This window comes from Mesocricetus auratus, unplaced genomic scaffold (assembly GCF_017639785.1).
Source record: "Mesocricetus auratus isolate SY011 unplaced genomic scaffold, BCM_Maur_2.0 Super-Scaffold_100004, whole genome shotgun sequence".
Lineage (NCBI taxonomy): Eukaryota > Metazoa > Chordata > Mammalia > Rodentia > Cricetidae > Mesocricetus > Mesocricetus auratus.
The window spans coordinates 97887998-97905138 of NW_024429189.1; the positions used below are offsets into that span (position 1 = coordinate 97887998).

The window sequence follows — 17141 nt, forward strand, 5'->3', positions numbered from 1 at the left end:
TTGGTTTCTTGGAAGTGGTGACAGTGGTAAGTATTTTGAAGTATAAACTTGTTCTTTGGCTATTTTATTCTTGATACAGGGCTGACTTGGGTGTGACTGTTGTGATCATCCTACATTATGATTGTGCTTATGGATCCTGGTAGAGATTGCTGAGGAGTTTTGCACAGCAGTATACCCATTTTGAGCATATTTAGCATGCTGGGCAGCTTTACTGAATTTGGGGGTAGAATTTCAGGTAGACTACATTTTGCTTCCTTAGTTCACAGCTGAAGCTAAATCATTTTTAGCTGTCACACACCTTGTGTAATTTGCTTCTTAGTGTCAAGCCCTCTTTTGGGTTAGTTACTTTCTCCTTGCCTTGACCAAATACCTGACAAAAGTAACTTAGGAGCAGGATATGTTGGCTCACATATATATCTGTCTGTATAGTCTATATAGTGGGTATAGTCTGTCATGGTAGGGAAGGCTCACATGATGGTAGGTTAACTTGCAGAAGAGTGGGGGTGCTCATTCACATCTTGATATGCTAGGAAACAGATGAAGGCTGGTTCAACTGATGTTTCAGTCTGTAGGATGGTGTCGCCCACATTCAAGGCAAGTTTTTTCTTAATTATCTTCTGGAAATGCCTCATAGACACTGCCAAAGGTGTGCCTCACTAATGCTTCCTACCACAGCTATGCTGACAATTAGTGCTGCCCATCTCAAGCCTACCCCTTGTCAACTTGTCATCCAAACTCTTCACTTTAAATCTAACATTCCATCCCTTACCCTAATGTCTTACTTTTTCCTCATTATCTGTTGTTGTTGTCTTCTTCTTACCCCCCCACCTCATGTCTTTTTGTTGTTGTTGTTTGTGGCTCATTGCATTTAATCGAGTTGTTTGCATGAATAAGGCGTTATTTACTTTAATAAGGCTGCTTGGTTCTGAGGCTGGGCATGGAGAACCACACCTTTCATCCCAGCACTCAGGTGGCAGAGGTAGGCAGATATCTGAATTCCCAGGCCAGGCTGGTCTACAGTGTGATTTCCAGGCCCACTGAGACTACATAGTTAGAATATGTCTCAGTGACAAAAGTTGGTTCTGAGACTTGCCATAATCTCAAAATGGTAAAAATCAAAATGTGGAGTACAACTTCCAGTATAATGAGGCAGAATAAACATTTCCGTCCATAAGGGAGGAACAGGAGCACAGCAAGGAAATACCAGACTATGTAACAGAATAGGATAAATGTCAGCTTTTGCAGCTCCATGCCCAGGGATGATTTAGGCTTCAGCAGGCTTTCATAGCTTTCTGCCAGCTAATGGTGGTGGTTGCTTCTCTCTTGAACTGACTTCCCATGGAGTCTAGAGGTTTTCTTGGTAAATATCCCACGTTCCTGGCATCTCCAGTATTTTAGAGTATTTTTGAAGGTGGGGGGTTCTTGAACTCAGAGTATCTTTCTGTTGTTTGGTGTTTCTCTGTAATGGCAATAATCTCTTTAACAATTAGAGTCACTTTATCTGGATTCATTCTCCTTTCTTTTAAATTTCCAATTTTTCCCATCTCTAGGGTGCTTTAGGTTCCAGACCTCTGCATTCCTCCAATGGTCAGTGTTATTACAATAATGGTCTCATTTCTTGGCACCAGTTTCTTTTAAAATGTAATTATTATTGTGTATGTGGGACTGGGGTGCCCATGTGTCATGGCATGCTTGTAGATGTTAGAGGGCAGCTTGTGGAATTGGTTCTGGCCTACCTTTTGGGTTCTGAGAATTGAACCCATGCCATTAGGCTTTGAGGTAAACATTTTTTACCTGATGTGCCATTTTGCTGGCCCATTGGCACCAATTTTCTGTGCTGCTTTTCTGTTTTCTTTTCTCTTTTTTCTCCTCTTCTCTGTCCTCTCTCTCTGTGTCTCTGCCTGTCCATCCATTCTTTCCCCATTCCTGCTTATACATATGATTGTGCAGATGTGCATACCCATGCTTATGTATGTGGATGCCTGAGCAGGACTCTGCACGTCTTCCTTTATCTTTCTACATCTTACTGCCTTGAAATAGATTATGAGCTCTCAGGATCCCCCTGCCTTGAAGTTGCTGTGGTTATGGGTATGTGCAACCAGTAGGTGTTGGGATTTGACTCAGGTACTCCCTCATGCTTGCAGAACAAGCACCTTATCTGTCTTCCTGGCACACTGTATTCCTTTTCATGTTGCTGTAACCAAATTCCTGGCAAGAGCAATTTAGGGGACTAAAGTTTTACTTGAACTCGAGGAGAGAAAGCATGGCTGTAAGAATTGCTTGCACTTGTGGCAGTGTGAATGTGAGACTCTTGATCACAAGTGAATGGACCAGGGCTGAGAGGGAGAGAAGTGAGTGTGGTGCTCAGCTGGCTTTCCACCTCAGAGTGCCCCATCCCACTTGGACCTCTCTCCAAGTGACTTCACAACCTAACGTGCCTCACTAGTGCCCCAGCGTGTCTTAATCTAATCAGGTTGACAAAATTAATCATCAGGGGTCCTGCTGGGGTTTTGTTTGTTTTTTGTTTTTCGTTTACTGTTAAATTTCCCTTGTTTATCACATTTAACAGTCTTTTTCATAATCTTTCTCTGGGTTTAGTTTGGGGTGGGCCCTGAATTGTCTGACCATCAAATCTCATTAGATGTGAACCAGTTGGATTGAATTTGATCCAGTCAAGTTGCTCTGAAAACTATATGATGCTGGTGGGTGGAGCTTTATGAGAAAACAGAAATCAAGAGTGTAAACTCATTGCAGCTTTTCTGTGCTCAGAACATTAACCAGGTTGTATTTGTCGGCAATTTCCTGAGAGTCAACACAATCGCCATGCGACTTCTGGCATATGCTCTGGATTACTGGTCCAAGGGGCAGCTGAAAGCACTGTTTTCAGAGCACGAGGTGAGTGACTTGTTTCCAGGGCTCAGTTAAAGGACTGACTAGGGCTGTAGTGGTCCTGTTCTAACTGTACAGTGGCCTTGGGCTTTTGTTGTTGTTTCTGAAAATAATTTCTTACTAAATTAATGAGGTAGGTGTTCAACTAGTTTAAGTTTCAAGATTTTTTTTCCTGTCATTGTTTGAAATAGGGCCTTCCTAAGTAGCTGTGGATCTCCTGGAACTTACTGCGTAGATAAGGCTGGTTTGAACTTTTACAGTCTCTCTAAGTGCTGGGATTATAGGCATGAGCCACCATGCCTGAAAGTTTAAATGGTTTTAAAGAAAAAAAATTATTTTCTTTTTGGTGTTTTGGATCAACCCCCAGGGCTTTGTACTAGGTGGGCAAGGGTTCTGTTACTCAGCTATACCCTTAGGCCCAAAGGAAGGTGACACTGATGAACATTGCCCTGTATTCTCTAAACAAGCCGTGTGTTCTGCTTTTTCATGACAATGTTTTAATGTCAAGTATCATTTACATATGTATGTTCTAGAAGTGAATAGTGGTAATAAAATCATTGCACACTGGAACCACACTCTAATGAGAACATAACAGGCAGACAGCTAGAAGCCAGGGTGAAAAGGAATCGGGAAGCGCCCTCTTTCTCTCTTCTTCCCTGTTTGGGGACAATTCTCTTCCTTCCCCTTCGTGGGTGGGTAGTTGTTTTAGTTCATGTGCTGATGGAGCTTAGATAATGTTACTACAAACATTAATGAGACTTTAATGTGTGCATATTTAAGTGTTTCATGATTTGATAAAAGTACTTTAAAGTTATTTTTAAAATTGCTTACTTCATAATTAAAATCCAAGTACATATATCCTTTCATCCGAAAGGTTTAAACTTAAGTCATTTAACTTTATTTATTTATTTATTTATTTATTTATTTTCTGAGACAGGGTTTCTCTTTGTAGCTGTCCTGGAACTTGCTTTGTAAATCAGGGTGGCCTTGAACTCGAGACCCGCCTGTCTCTGCCTCCAGAGTGCTGGGATTAGAGGTGTGCATGGTTGGTTTTTGTTTTTTGGTTTTTCGAGACAGGGTTTCTCTGTATTGTTTTTTGGACCATGTCCTGGAACTCGCTCGGTAGACCAGGCTGGTCTCGAACTCACAGAGATCCGCCTGCCTCTGCTTCCCGAGTGCTGGGATTAAAGGCGTGCGCCACCACCGCCTGGTGTTTTTTTTTTTTTTTAATATGTATTTTACATTTAGTGTGTGTATGTATGGGTATATCCATGCATATACACATGTGTTCATGGGCAGGCTCCTGCTATGTTAAGATAAAAAATAATTGACTTCTCCTTTTCCACCATGTTGGTCCTGCGTATCAAGCTCAGGTCGATAGCCTTGGTGGCAAGTGTCTTTACCTGCTGAGCCATCTTACCTGCTGGTTTTTAGGGACATAGTCTCAAAGTATAGACTAGGCTGGCGTTGGACTTGTGATGTTCCTTCTTCCTCTTTCGAGTGCAGGAATTATAGACATGTGCTAGGCATTTTTAATTTGTAAGGTTATTATATTAGTAAATTGGTAGTAATTGTTGTAAGTTTCTTACAGTTTATAATCTTTCCCTATACTTATTTCTGTGACAACCGACCTACTTTATTTTGCTTTATATTAGAATAAAAAATGTTAGCTGGGCCGTGGTGGTGCACACCTTTAGTCCCAGCACTTGGGAGGCAGGCAGATCTCAGAATTCAAGGCCAGCCTGGTCTACAAAACAAATTCCAGAACAGCCAGAGCGAGTTGTTACTCAGAGAAAACCCTTTCTAGGAAAAAAAAAATGTTTATCTTAGTGTAATTTTATCTCTTGCACAATTTCTACCAAAAGGTTGTACCTTTTGTTATGTAAAATGGAAATTAGTTTCTTAGGATAATATCCCCTCCTTGTATACAGGTTAAACATCTCTGGGCAGCAAACTTGAAACTTTGAGGTGTTTTTTTTATTAGATGTGGTACACACGTAAGTCTATACAGATACCTTAAAATCTGGAAGATAACCAAACCAGAACCACTTCTGGTCCCAAGCATTCTGGATAAGGGGAGCTCAGCCTATAGTCACACTTTTATGGGATTCTTTTTTGCTGTTCTCACTGCTTGCTCATTTTTACCTTCTGCTTAGCTTGGGCCATTTGTTCTTGGTTTTGGACTTGCATGGTGATGCCTGTCATCCATTATTTCAGTCTCTTGGGTCCTGAGATACTTGTGTGCCCTCTCATGACAAGGCAATTGGTTCAGTAGCTGTGGAGGCATGGTGTGCTTTCTTCTCAAGCCTCCCCTTTCTTCTTTTTTTTTGGGGGGGGGTGTTTCGAGACAGGGTTTCTCTGAATTGTTTTGGAGCCTATCCTGGAACTCGATTGGTAGACCAGGCTGGCCTTGAACTCACAGAGATCCACCTCTGCCTCCCGAGTGCTGGGATTAAAGGCGTGCGCCACCAACTCCCTAATCCTCCCCTTTCTTACTTAATACTTTCCAAAGTACTAAATAGCGTACTGTGACCTTTTTATTTACTCAGTAGTAGGTCCTGGGTTTTCCGTGGAACTCAATGTACTCTTTCTTTTCTCCCTCCCCCTTCCCTCCCTTCTTTCATTTCTTTGTTCTTTCATTATAAAATAAATCTCAGACTCAGGGAGCTACATATTTTGAAGCTACATCACTTAGAGCTGAGAGTACCCTTGGGTTTGTATGATGGGTTCCTGAATCCTGAACATTGCTGAATCTCCCCTCATTTGGTTAAGTGACTCCTACAGTTTGTTGCCTTCCTAGGTATACTATTTAGTGTGTTTGTTAGAATTTGCCACTAGGACTTGAGGATTTTCATGTTTCCTCTTTTAATTTTTGTTGTTTTGGATAGTCCTGGGGATTTAACCCTGGCTTTATCTTCTGGCTTGGTGGTCTGCCACTGAGCCATAGCCCAGTCCAGTTGTTTGTTCTTACAATATTTGAATTTCCAACCTCCTGCTTGGAGACTGATGCAGTCTGTCCTTTGTATGATTCTTCTGATTCTAGCTGCCATTCTCCTTCTGTTGGTGAGGGTTTTGACTCATTTAGTTTTTTGGTTTGGCTTCAGATTCCTGTTTGAGCCCACTCCTTACTGCTGGAGACTGTAGGGCTTTTTTTTTTTTTTAATTTTTAATTTTTAAACTGGGTCTCACTATGTAGCCTGGTTGGTCTGGAATTGTGTAGACCAGGTTATCCCCTTCTGCACAGGTAGGATTGGCCCCTTCCTGCTTCCCCCTCCTTCCAGGCTTTCATCCTGTGTTACTAAGCTTGTGTCTCTTCTCACTGACACCATTAGGCTTTGGCTGTTGGAAGTGTCCAGGCCTTTGCCCCAGGACAGGACAGCCACCATCTGTCTTTGTTAGGGTTTTATTGCTGTGATAAACACCATAACCAAAGCAGCTTGGGAAGGAAAGGTTTATTTGGCTTACATATCCCTGGTAACAGTTCATTGAGGGAAGCCAAGGCAGGAACTCAAAGTGGGTGGGAACTTGGAGGCAGGAGCCATGGAGAAAAACTGCTTACTGGCTTGCTTCTCGTGCCTTGTTTAGTCTGCTTTCTGTGGAACCCAAGACTAGCACTGCCCACAGTGGGCTGGACCGCGCCACCACTCCCCTCCCCCACCAATCACTTATCAAGAAAATGTCAAATAGACTTAGCTACAAGCTACCCTAATTAGAGGCGTTTTTTTCAGTTGAGGTTCCTCTTGCTCTAGTGTCATGTTGACAAAAAACAAACAAAAACCTCCAAATTAACCAGAATAAAATCCTTGCCACATCTGAGCCTTTCTTCCCTCAGCTGCTATAGTGTCCTCTTCTTGTCGGGCATTTCCAGCATCCAGCCCCTCCCTTAAAGGGAGTTCCTTAGGACTTATCCAGACTGGCTGTGCACTCTACTCAGGAAGCAAATGGGTCAGGTGTTAAAGGGACATGCTAGCTTTGTTTAATATAGTAATTATACTTGCAGGAGATAAAAATGACTTTGTGGGACTAGAGGGAGGACTCAGTAGCTGATAGCACAGTGCTCTTGCAGAGGACCTAAATTTGGCTCTCTGCACTCATGTTGGGTGGCTCACAACTGTCTAAGCAATGCCAGGGGATCCGACACCTCTAGTTTCTGTGTACCTGAACTCACATGCACACTCCCCACACATACTTAAAAAGAATTTTAAAAAGTGATCTTACTTGTGGTGTATTTTTCCCCCTCCAGGGTTATTTTGGAGCTGTTGGTGCACTTCTTGAGCTGTTGAAGATACCCTGACTTTTACCCAGAGGACTTCCTGAAAGGGGCATCTGTGGACTTCTGTTTTTTTTTTTTTTTTGAAGAGACTTAATGTTTTATGATCGTGTACTACCCAAATCAGAGCAAGAAACAAATGTATTTTTCTAAGTCATCAAGATAAATTCTTAAAATTCTGTCTAACCTAGCAACCAGTAAGGAACTGTTTTCTTTTTCCCTGTTATTCTTCAGTGTAGTACTATTAACTCCAAGATGCTTTGAACTCCAATATCACCCACTGGATATGCAGTGGAGAGCTGTCTGTCCTTCTGCTAGCAGGTGACTGCTTGTCCTGTGGAAATGTGTTAGAATCTAACTGGTTTTTGTCAGTATGCCCTTGAAGGTCGTCTTCTATGCACATTCTGGTTCATGTTTAATCTCTGTGTTAGCATACTGAAACTGGTTTATTTCAAGGTTCTGCAAACTTGGCTCAACATGAATTTTGGAAGGGCACTTTCTGTCCTCTATACTGTGTGGAGAGACACAACTTCTGGTAGAATTCTCTTGGGTAGGTGATTGGGACCTGATGGAGGTGGTGAGCTGGTTGAAAAGGAAGTGCCAGAGCGACAGCAAGAGTGCTTAATCTTTTCATACCGAGTGGCAGAGGAGGAACAATGTTTACTGAATAACTTACGTTCTTCAGGATGCTAGTATGTGGGATACTTACAGGGAGATGACTCAGAAGTCTGCTGAGATGGACAGGCCATGAGTCACTTTTGATAGGAACTGGACCTTTCTTCTGTGCAGAATCATTTAAGTGTTTTGTATTTGTTATTTCTGTCTTCTTACATTGAAGAAACAAGCTCAGAAGGGCAAGCCTCAATGGTACACAGCAAGGGGGTGAATAGTTCTACATCTCCCATTACTTGTCTGTTTTCTCTTTCCTCCTGTTCAGCCCAGTGTGATTCCATGGGAGAGTTCTTTTTATTTTTTGAGACAGTGTCTCCTGTAGTTCAGGCTAATCTCAAATGTGGAATATTGCAGTATAGCTGAGGCTCACTTTGAACTGCTGATGCAGTTGCTTCCACATCTGAAATGCTGGGATTATATGTGTACACCACTAGTATAACGCCATTGTAAATGCAAAGGGTGTTTCAGCGCCTCATCCCTGGCAGCTGTCTACCTACTGATTTATCCTGACAGTTCCACACTCAAGCTCAGCTGTGGGTCTCTCCAAGCTGTCCTCCTGTTGGTCCCAGCACTATCTGCAGAAATGTGTACATTGCATCTCACGGCCACCTCTGACCTGTGAGCTGCATCCAAGTGCCTGTTGGAACCATCTTGTCTAAGTACTTTCTTTGGAGGCCAAAATTTCCACCTCACTCCTCCCACTCAGGTAGGAAGGAGGGTTTGTGGCCATGAAGCACAGAGAAAGTAGCCGGGGCTGTGAGATGGGAGAAGGATGCCTGTATGACGAGGAAATGTTTCATGGGCTCTGGTGACTGGTGTAGGAGGTGAGAGAGAGACAGGAGGTGCTGAGTGCCTGGTTTTGAGAACACCCAAAGCATTGGGACATTTGAATTAGAGACAGCATGGGAAAATGTGGAGATGGGCAGTGAAGGAACAGGCTGTAGGGAAAGCAACCTGGAGTAAAGGGACCTGGGAATCAGAGAGCAAAATGCTAAACGGGTTCTTGATGGAAGGGTTAGAAGGATGCCCAGAGGCAGGTCCAGGATTATGTGTGACCTTGGTGAAGTCATAGGCTGAAGCTGAACAGCTTACTGCCTTGTGTTAGGGGAGGAAAGCAGCCACATTTACAGGATTTTGAGGCTTAAGGTTGGGGCAAGTTTTCGTAGTGTTGCAGACTATCAAAGGATAAAGCTATATACCAAGCTACCTCAAGTGCTGGTGGTAACAGTAGGAATGGATGATGTGGTCTGGCTTCTTGCTGTCACTGAGGCCTGATGGGTTTTTTCCCATCAGTGTGCCCCACCTTACCCCATGCCAAAGGACGACAGGTCAGAGGTCGTTCAGTTTCATGCCCATAAGTTGACAGGTATATAATACAAAGTATTTCAAAATCTGCCCTTTATTTACATGTGTTTGGGTCAATTACATGCATGTTTAATTTTTAAACAAGTGATTAGCAAAAAATGCATTAAAGTTTTAAAATAGCAATTAAATATACAAAAATATAGCTTACAAAAACCAATGTTTAAAAATATTCTGCTGCAGAATTCTTAGTGTACAAACAGTCTATGAAACCTGGGGTTCAGCATTTCATAAACCTTTTTTTTTAAGGGAGTTATATCTAGTAAATAAGCCCCAAAAGGCTAAACTACAAGACTAAAGTGCCACTCCCCCACTCTCCTGGCCATGACTTGTCAAGAGACTCAGAGGCACCATTTCCAGGCCATCACCAGGAAGATGCCCTGCTTCTCCACATCAGCCATACTGGAATGGAATGGGTGGTGCTGAGGTTTCCGATCCATACAAGTCCCTTAACACTGATAGGGCCATGTTCTTAGCTACATCATGTCTTTGAAACAGCAGGGGTGTGTTCTCCCTGACCCTATGAACAAAGGAACTAAGAAAGTGGATACTTGCTTGGTCTAACTAGAATAAAAGCATCTTGCAGCAATTTGGGTTCTAAAGCTGAATGTGAAAACAGGCTGACAAGTGTTCAGCTCAATTAGCGTACCCAAATTGTGTTAAATCTTATTTAAAAGCTTTTACCTGGCATTTCAGGTCCTCATCTCTAAGATTTAGATACTGTGATGCTTCCATTTTTTTTAAAGATTCATTTTTATGTGTATTGAGTGTTTGCTTGCATGTATATGTGTGTACCTGGTGCCCTCAAATGCCAGAAGTCGTCTCCGGGAACTGAAGTTACAGACTGAAGCTATGAGCCACCATGTGGATGCTGGAATCTGAACCTGGGTCCTCTGGAAGAGCAGCCAGTGCTCATAATCGATTAACCAGGCTAGAGGTATCAAGTACCAGAAGGATGGGTCTCACTTTTCAAGGTTCATCTGGGGTGAGCACAGGCACACTTAGGCTGCAGGGAAGCAGGTAGGTGGGGCAAACTTTGGGTGGTGGATGCTGAGGAGCAAGGCACATACTGCTTTCTTTTGGGGTTGCCTGGAGGAGGCTGCTTTAGTTTTTAAATTGAGAGGTCAAAAATGAGCTTAGAAAAAAAGTGATTTCTGTTTATGAGAAAGTTGGGTGAGGGGAGAATTCTGTAGGAAATATTTGCTTCTATAGTGTCTCATTTGCAGACACTTAGGTGTAATGACTGTTAACCCTGGGGACTTAGGAGACCTCTATGTTGATGAGCCATGCTTTCCTCCCCCCAAAACACTGACATCAACTAAGTGACCATTGCAGCTTGGAAAGGCAACTGGTTCAGGCACCTGAAGAGACTGTTTAGTGCTAGGGGGAAGACTGTCATTCTGGAGAGGGTAGGGAAATCAGCTGTGCTCGTTTTATTAGGGGTAAGGGACAGATCTGTAAAAGAACCTGCACAAAAGGAATGTGAATGTAAAAGCAGCCTCCACTTCTGGCTCACTTTTCATGTAGCTACCTTCACTTCTGAGATGGCTTTCTGTATAAAGTCTCTCAACGAGTACACACCACAAACACCCCTCCCCTGAAAGGAGACAAGAGGAACAATGAATTGAGTGCTCATGGGACACTTTTGTAAGGAAGACAGCTACTGTGGTGTTTGAATTTTGTGAAGCATTACCTATTCAAAGACTAAAGGAAGACTGAGCAACCAAGTCAAGATTCAGTGTGGAGGCCAGGTATGCTTTTAACTGCAGCAGATGCAGAGGAAAAACTGATCTCTGACTTTGAGGTCAGCCTGGTCTATAGTTTCAGGACAACCCAGGAACCTGTTGCAAAAAGATTGACTGTGGTAAAGCCAGGGGAAGCCTCACAGTTCAGGAAGTTCTTGAGTTTGTCACCAGGAAGGTATGTACTATCAACAGCTCCTGGTGGTCCCCATGCCTATGCCCACCAAACTGGACTGGCATGTCTTCTAGGAACCATGCTACAATTCCTGGGTGGTGGCTAAGGAAAGGAGGTTCTGGGAGGCTGATCTGAAGAAAAGCACAAAGCAAGTGAGCAGTGAGTGAACAATTAATTCAAACTCGTGCAAGCACTTCTACATAGATCTCCCTGGAACCTCTATGGACTCTCAAGTTGTGTTGTACGTGTTCAGCACAGCATAGAGTGGCTGTTCAAAGTCAGCAAGCTTTGCAACAGAGCCAGTCAAGAACAGTATCTGGCAATGGTGGGAGTCTTCTGTATTCCTCAGTATAGATCTCACCCAGCGGCCACCTGTCCCTACCTGGCTGTTTTGTCCCACTTCCTGGTTAGGTAAGCACATGCTATAAGAACCATATTGGTCAGGGATAGGCCAAACAAAATTGCACATGGTAAAGTAAAACATGTTAATGTCTTCTATGTTGTAGTGACTCAAGTAGGAATCTGATTTGTTCCATTTCTAATGCCAGCTGAATTCAGTTGACTTTCACCCAATCCTCTAGACATTTCAGATGCTTGAGTTCAGATAGTCCAAGAGTAAACACACACACACACACACAGAGGTTACCAGACACTTAGAAAATGATGGCCTCATTGCAAGTTTGGGTCTGAGCATAGTATGGCTCAGCCAACTTCAAATATACAAGAAAACACTGGTGGGAGACCTAGAGACATCAGGCATAAATGTTGGGTCAGAATGGCTGGGAGAGGTATGGCTGGGCTGCTGCAGCAGGAGGTGATCACCAAGCCAAGAAGCAAACTTTGCACATTTGCAGCTTCCAGCCCAAAGAATGCCTTTTAGGCAGCAACCACATTAACAGTGACTGTGCAGAAAGGGGACCTCATTCAGGTCCAGCAGAATGAATGGACCCCCAGTACTTTAAAAGTGTCTGACTATTCAGGCTGCACACCAACCACCTCAGTCTGTCTGGAGGTCTGATGAGCAATTTTACCTTTCCACAGAGCTTTGGTGAGGTTGGCTTTTTAGTAGGAAGGACAGGGATAGAAAAGGCTGCGGCAAAAGATCAGGGTTCTACAAAAGCTGTGAGTGGTAATAGCTTTTCCTTATATCCAGTTATGCAATATGAAATGATGGATGCTAGCCTATAACAAAATAGGCCAGAAGAAGCCTACTTCTGGCATTGGTCACTGAAAACATTTTACTGTAAAGTGAGTGAGTGGGCATTTGACTCTGGTGCTACAAACCTAACAGAAGAGCAAGAGAAACATAGGCATGAATTTTTGGGGCCAATCAGGCTAAGGCTCTCAGAAAATGGTTCACTCTCCCTTGCTCTGTATAGGAATCCAGCTGGCCTGCCATAAATAGAGCATACACTGGGGACAGCCAATTCTTACCGACTAGATTGTAATTTTCCAAATGGACTCTGCCAAGAACCCCCACGCCCCCAGTCCCCTTTTGCAAGAGGATCTCACTATGAAGCCAAGGCTGGTCTCAAATTTGTGGCCCTGCCTGCCTCAGCTGGGACTACACAGGTGTGTCTACCACATTTGGCTTCCTTAGCACTTTAATGTTAGACAAATAAGAATTTTCTTGCCCATCTGACCTCAGCTACCAGAGGCAGGTCCCCTCTAATTCTAAGATTGGGTGGATGCCAAGAACAGAGTAGCAAAGCCCCCCTCCCCCAATCCTCTCCATGCCAGACTGTACTTCCTGCAAAAACTTCCTCCTTACAACTGTGGGACAGCAGGGCAGAGCGACTGATGAGGCATTACAGTGGCACTGTTGTGACGAGGGAGGGAAGAGCAAGCTGTGTATAAAGAATGTTCTGTGCTTTACATGGCTAATTTACAGGGTCCACAAATCCCATTGGAGGCAATCATCTCTAGAAAAGTTGGACAGGAAAAAGCCAAAGAGCAGCATGCATTTCTGATATAAAAACACCTTCAGTTAGGGATATCAAGTCCAAATAACTGAGGTACACACCAACAGAAGGCCAGCCATGCAGGAGCTTCCTCAAACTATTTACAACTCCAAGTGGCTCACTGGCTTCACGATTCGGAGTTACAGGGAGCTTATTTGGGATAAATACTTAAAAATACAGTAAGACAGTTTTTCTTAAGTTGAAAAGGAGAAGAGAGGAGGGGAGGGAAAGGAGAAGAGAGAAACAAAGTGTCAGCGTCCTGGTCATCCAGGTGGGTAAGGACGGCCTTGCTGAGAAAGTAGCTCCTCTTTGGAGCCATCTGAGGGGCCTAGTGGGCTGAGGCCAGCAGCTATACCTTACACAAGACCATGGAGGTTCAGGGTCAAGCTCCTGCTGGGTCTTACTGATGACTAGGAGGGAAAACAGAAGAGGGATGGCTCCTGACCAGGCCTTTCCAAGTGTTCTAATGGCTTCAACTTGGAAGATTTGACAGCAAGTGTGAACTGGTGTGTGTGTGTGTGTGTGTATGTGTGTGTGGCGAGTGGTGTTGCTGCTGTTCCATTAGTCTTCAGGTTCCAAGAAGGTCTTAGTAAAGGAACTGGCAGCCAGTTGTGCTTCAGCTGATAGAACAGCTGGTTTCACGACTCAGAATGCCAAGAGGGTTTGTGGCAACAGAGGCAGGTGAGGTCTACACAGCAGCTTATAGGTCCACAGGTGAGTGTGGCATTAAAGTCCCAGCCTCAGATCCTTTCTCTAACACCCGTGTTATCTTCCCTTCTGGTTGATGTAGAGGTGCCTGGGAGACAGCAAGAGATGCTTAGGAAATTTCTGGAAGCAAGCCTACAGGCTCATCCACTCCTCTTGGCCTAGGGTGTTGTTAGAGGGCTTTGGTTGTCACAAGATCCAGACGCCTAGGGTCTCAGCTTGCCTGGCTCAGGAGTTCTTCATGAGGCAAAGAAAGTGACAGTGGGTGCCCCAGGCAGAGAGCAGCCCAAACAAAGTTTGCTGTATTCCTCCTGGCTCCACACTGATGCATCCAGCAAGTCTGATTCTCGCAGCAAGCTATACAATGTTCTCTGCCCCAGGGAGGGGCTCTTGAGGGGGACCACGGTCCTGTTTACTGTGCAACTGGGCCAGCTGCAGCACCGGCATATTGCACAGGGGACACACTTTCCGGACTTCCAGCCACTTAACAAGGCACCTGTAGAACAAGACAGCCAGGTGGAAGACATCAGCTCTAGACTTACAGTAAGCAAGGAGCCTAGGGTGGGATCTCAGCCCTAGAGTCCACATACCTGACAAGCCAAAGGTTTCTATCTCACACAAGGTAACAATGGTACCACAACTAACACATGTGTGACTTCCTATAAAGTATGCCTATGTAGGAAAGCAGGAAAAATAAAATTTCCAGAAGAGGATATGAAATGTGTCTGTAGAAAGGAAGGTGGCCCTACAACACCATGTATATATCCACACTATTTGTTGTAACTGGTTGTGATTAAAATACAGCTTCAAGAGATGGAAACAGTTGTTGGAAAGTTCCAGCCAAAGAGCTGTTTATAGAAGTGCAGGATGGGCTGGATCTCTGCCCAACCCTGCAGTGGTGGTCATGTTCCATTTCCCTGTTCCCTCCTAATGTCACGTACACATGCATGTGCCCCACCCTGTGGTGTGCTGTCAGTTTTTACATTACAGACCCATTATGAAGCCATCACGCTTGGCTAGCAATGCCCCATAGCCTAGATAAGTTGGATCATATTAAATATTGTCATTACCAGTACTCACTTTCTGTGGAAGGCATGCTTACATGGACAGATCCCCAGTTCGTCTCGAGGCTTGAAGTCTTCTAGACACACAGCACAGAGCTGAAAGTTAAGTCATAGTGGGGTCAGTGTCTACCACAAAACATGGTGTGGGTTCCTGAAACTCAGCTTGAGGGGATCAGGCTGCACATTCTGTACATCTGTAGTTAAAGTCAGCATATAGAATAATGTTAAATGCAATCCTTAAGACAGGCATGTTGAGTTAGTTGTGCCTACAAGCCCATGGGAGGCTGAAGCAAGAGGACTGTTGTGAATTCAAGGACACGTTGGGCTACAAATGAGAACCTGTCTCAAAAACAATCCCTGAAAAATCTTGAGACTTTGTGTAAGGGCTAAGCCTCATTATCAACCTGACTGGCTTTTAGAAGTCACCTAGGACACACTAGATGTTTTCAGAGAGGTCTAACTGAGGAGGAAGACAAACCTTCAGTGCAGGCTGACTATGCACATTGAATATAGAGCGAGGAGGGGCAGGAAAGCCTTGTGAACATCAGTGTTTATTTCTCTGCTTCTCACTGGAGGACACAGTGTGAGCTGCTCATGCCTTGCTTTCTGCCAGGTCTTCACCATGATGTGATGAATGGTTACCCAGACTGTGAGCCACAATAAACCCTTTCTTTAAGTGCTGTCAGGTATTTTGTCAGTGACCAGAAGAGTAAGTGATAAGACACAGGAGAGGGAAGGGCCCATCTTTTTCAGCTGAAAACGAAGGTATTGAAGCATACCACTTGTTTTGAGAATCATGGAAAGATTAAAATACTTAAAAGCAACTTACCTCATGTAAATTCAGTTCTTTTACTTTTTCTTTTAATATAACCTGTAAGATAAAAAAAATGCTCTAACACCCACATAAATACGTAGGCATGCATTTTTACCCACTGTACCATCTCACCAGTCACATGAATATGTACATGGTAGTCAGAGTATTTGCCTAGCATGTACTGGGCTCAGGTTTCAATTCCCACTGCTACATGCACGGAAGTGATTGAAGAATTTCTCAATTCTGCCGACAAATATATGCATATTTTATATGTGTATATTATATAGGTGGATAAGAAACATGTATGTATCTAGTTCATTTTCCTTTGAAACAATATTCTAACCTTTTGTAAGACAGGACTAGCCTGGGATTCACTATGTAGATCAAGCTAGTCATAAATTCATGGAGAGCTGTCTGCCTCTTCCTGAATGCTGAGATTAACAACATTCTTTTAAATATTCTGAAAAGCACTTTTTATTTTTCTAAAGATACGTTCGTATGTAGTTCAAGCTGGTCTTGAGCTTACTATATAGCTAATAATGACTTCTAACCTCTGCTCTTTCTGTGTCCACCTCCTGAATGGCTAGGATTACAGGTGTATACTCATGCCCAGTTTAGGGGGTGCTGAGGATTGGACTTAGGACCTTGTGCATACTTGGCAAGCCTCTTCTAACTGAGCTACATCTTCAGCTCTACTTCTGAATCTTCTTGAGGATAGAGCAAATCTTAACACATGCTCATCTGGATTGTGATGAAATTGGTGGAAGCAATAACCACAATTCAGTTATGTGGCATTGGTTGATGAGAGTAATTCATAAAAGATTAAAATGTAAAGTCAATTTTAATTTTGGAAGTGTAGTGGGAATTCATTTCTGCCAGTAGTTTCGGAATCTTAGGGCGTGGCTTCGATGTGTGACATGATCTCTTATAAGGAAGAAGAGGGGTCTCACTTGCTGTCTTTTGAGGTTATGGTCTGAGACCTGATTGTCATCCTGTGCCTCTAAGGACAAAAGACCACGGCAGCTATTTACCTTTATTATGTAAGTGATCCCCAAATAAATATGTTATTCTTTTATTCTGGCATTCATGAGCTTCATTAAATCTGCTCACACAGGACACCTGTTTATTATTCATTCACGTCCTCAGAAAAATCTCATTTAGATTAGTCCTGGGTGTGTGGTAACAAACATTAGCTGAAGTGAATGTGATTCCATCAAAAAAGGAAAATCTGAGAATAGACTTACCTTTAAAAAATTATTTTTGGACTGAAGAGTGGTTAGGAGCACTGACTGTTCTTCCAGGGGACCTAGGTTCAATTCTCAGCACCCACATGGCAGTTCCCAACCTTTTGCAACTCCTGTCTCAGGGGATCTGTCACCCTCTTCTGGCTTGAGGGCACCAGGCATGCACATGGTGCACAGACAAGCACGCAGGCAAAACACCCACAGAAGTAAAATTATATTTTATGAGCATGGGTTCTTTGCCTG

The 17141-nt window shown here is 43.5% G+C and overlaps 2 protein-coding genes across 9 annotated transcripts in view; one reads left to right on the forward strand and one right to left on the reverse strand.

Annotated features, from left to right (window-relative positions):
• Positions 1-16729, forward strand: part of Pank2 (pantothenate kinase 2) — a 43743-nt gene extending 27014 nt beyond the window's left edge. For 5 of the 7 annotated variants that reach the window (XM_040746326.1, XM_040746328.1, XM_040746325.1 and 2 more), the window contains 2 exons: positions 2770-2895; positions 7133-7349. In XM_040746326.1, coding sequence (XP_040602260.1) covers positions 2770-2895; positions 7133-7183 — 177 coding nt within the window. In that variant the 3' untranslated portion in view covers positions 7184-7349. Of the gene's footprint in view, positions 1-530; positions 595-2769; positions 2896-7132 lie in introns of those variants that run through there. The other 2 variants (XM_040746323.1, XM_040746322.1) reach the window with 2 other exon arrangements.
• Rnf24 (ring finger protein 24) overlaps positions 9213-17141 on the reverse strand; it is a 55339-nt gene continuing 47410 nt past the window's right edge. For both annotated transcript variants that reach the window (XM_005068651.4, XM_040746330.1), the window contains exons 4-6: positions 15670-15711; positions 14857-14936; positions 9213-14272 (exon numbers count right to left, since the gene is read on the reverse strand). In XM_005068651.4, the coding sequence (XP_005068708.1) occupies positions 14134-14272; positions 14857-14936; positions 15670-15711 (261 nt within the window). In that variant the 3' untranslated portion in view covers positions 9213-14133. The remainder of the gene's footprint in view (positions 14273-14856; positions 14937-15669; positions 15712-17141) is intronic.